Source organism: Sinocyclocheilus anshuiensis, unplaced genomic scaffold (genome assembly GCF_001515605.1).
Source record: "Sinocyclocheilus anshuiensis isolate Anshui unplaced genomic scaffold, SAMN03320099.WGS_v1.1 scaffold745, whole genome shotgun sequence".
In the NCBI taxonomy this organism is placed as follows: Eukaryota; Metazoa; Chordata; class Actinopteri; order Cypriniformes; family Cyprinidae; genus Sinocyclocheilus; species Sinocyclocheilus anshuiensis.
In genome coordinates, this window is record NW_015540128.1 from 6,948 (window position 1) to 8,718 (window position 1,771).

At 38.9% G+C, this 1,771-nt stretch overlaps 1 protein-coding gene across 1 annotated transcript in view; it reads right to left on the bottom strand.

Annotated features, from left to right (window-relative positions):
- Positions 1 to 1,771, bottom strand: part of LOC107687252 (citron Rho-interacting kinase-like) — a gene marked incomplete at its 3' end in the record, with an annotated part of 75,577 nt that overhangs the window by 6,745 nt on the left and 67,061 nt on the right. The window contains exon 32 of the mRNA XM_016484508.1: positions 505 to 642. Coding sequence (XP_016339994.1) covers positions 505 to 642 — 138 coding nt within the window. The remainder of the gene's footprint in view (positions 1 to 504; positions 643 to 1,771) is intronic.

The following is a 1,771-nucleotide window of genomic DNA, read 5'->3' on the forward strand; positions in this document are numbered from 1 at the left end:
CACAGAAATAAATTACAGTTTAACAGATTTTAACATAGAAAACAGCTGTTTTAAATTATAATATTTCACAATTTTTACTGTATTTTTGATCAAATAAATGCAGTCTTGGTGAGAAGAAGAGACTTTTGAATGGTAGTGTATGTAACCATATTATTGGTGAGCAATAATAGTATATGTAACCATATTATTGGTTAGCTCACTTCTCAGAAGTGCAAAAAAATCTAAATATTGAAAAAATCATCTTTAAAGTTGTCCAAATTAAGTTCTTAGCAATGCATATTACTAATCAAAAATTAAGTTTTGATATATTTATGGTAGGAAATTTACAAAATATCTTCATGGAACATGATCTTTACTTAATATCCTAATGATTTTTGGCATAAAAGAAAAATGTATCATTTTGACCCATACAATGTATTTTTGGCTATTGCTATAAATATACCCCAGCGACTTAACACTGCTTTTGTGCTCCAGGGTCACATTTGTGCATTTGTGTTTTTGTACCCAGACATGTGGCAGCCTGTCGGCCGAAGTGAACCGTGTCCAGACAGACGGCACATTTCGCGGCTCTCATGTTCAGCCCCACCGTGAAGCGATGCGGGATGTTGTGATGCATTCGCTCCTTCACGCGCCGCCCGTACTCTACAGACAGACAGAGACAAAGAGAGTTAGTTAGTGTGGGTTATTAATGTCCAATAGAGCATCTCAGTGTGAATGATGTCAAACCGATCAGCCTAAAATAAAACTCATCACCATCCAGCAGCAGAGCAACAGCCTCATCGGCCACAACAAAACCGTGCGTGAGTCCGCCTCGATCTGAGCAAAACAAAACATCACCAGCGATCGCATGCAGGTCCGTGCTTGAGAATAAAAGAAAGATGGACAAGCACAAACTCCTGAGAGCAGAAACTTAATCATCAGTCATCTTAAGAAAAACACAACATGCTGCAGAACCCAAGAAAAGAGACAGAAGACACGAGGACAGCAGGAGCGATACATCACTGTATGTGCTTCAGCTGAATCACTGCAGAAATCTATCCATCCATCCATCCATCCAACCACCCAACCATCCATCCAACCACCCATCCATCCACCCACCCATCCATCCATCCATCCACCCAACCACCCACCCATCCATCCAACCAACCAACCACCCAACCACCCATCCATCCAACCACCCAACCACCCATCCATCCATCCACCCAACCACCCAACCACCCATCCATACATACCACCCATCCATCCATCCATTCACCCATAATCCATCCACCCACCCATCCATCCACCCATAATCTATCCATCCATCCATCCACCCATCCACCCACCCACCCATCCATCCACCCATAATCCATCCACCCACCCATCCATCCACCCATAATCCATCCATCCATCCATCCATCCACCTATCTATCTATCTTGGCATTCAAAGTTTTGGGATCAGTAGGATTTTTTGAAAGTCTCTTCTTTAAGTCTTTTCTGCTCACCAAGGCTGCTTTTTTTTTAATAAAAAATTAATAAAAATAGTTATTTTATGAAATATTATTTCAATTTAAAATAATGTTTTCTATTTTAATATACTTTATAATATTATTTATTCCTGTGATGCAAATGAATTCCTGAATTCCAAATATTCCTGAATTTTCATCAGCCATTACTTGAGTCTTCATTGTCCTCCTTCAGAAATCAGTGTGATTTATTATTAATATTCTGATTTATTATCAATGTTCCAAACAGTTTTTGCTGCTTAATATTTTTTTTTTTTTTTTTTTTT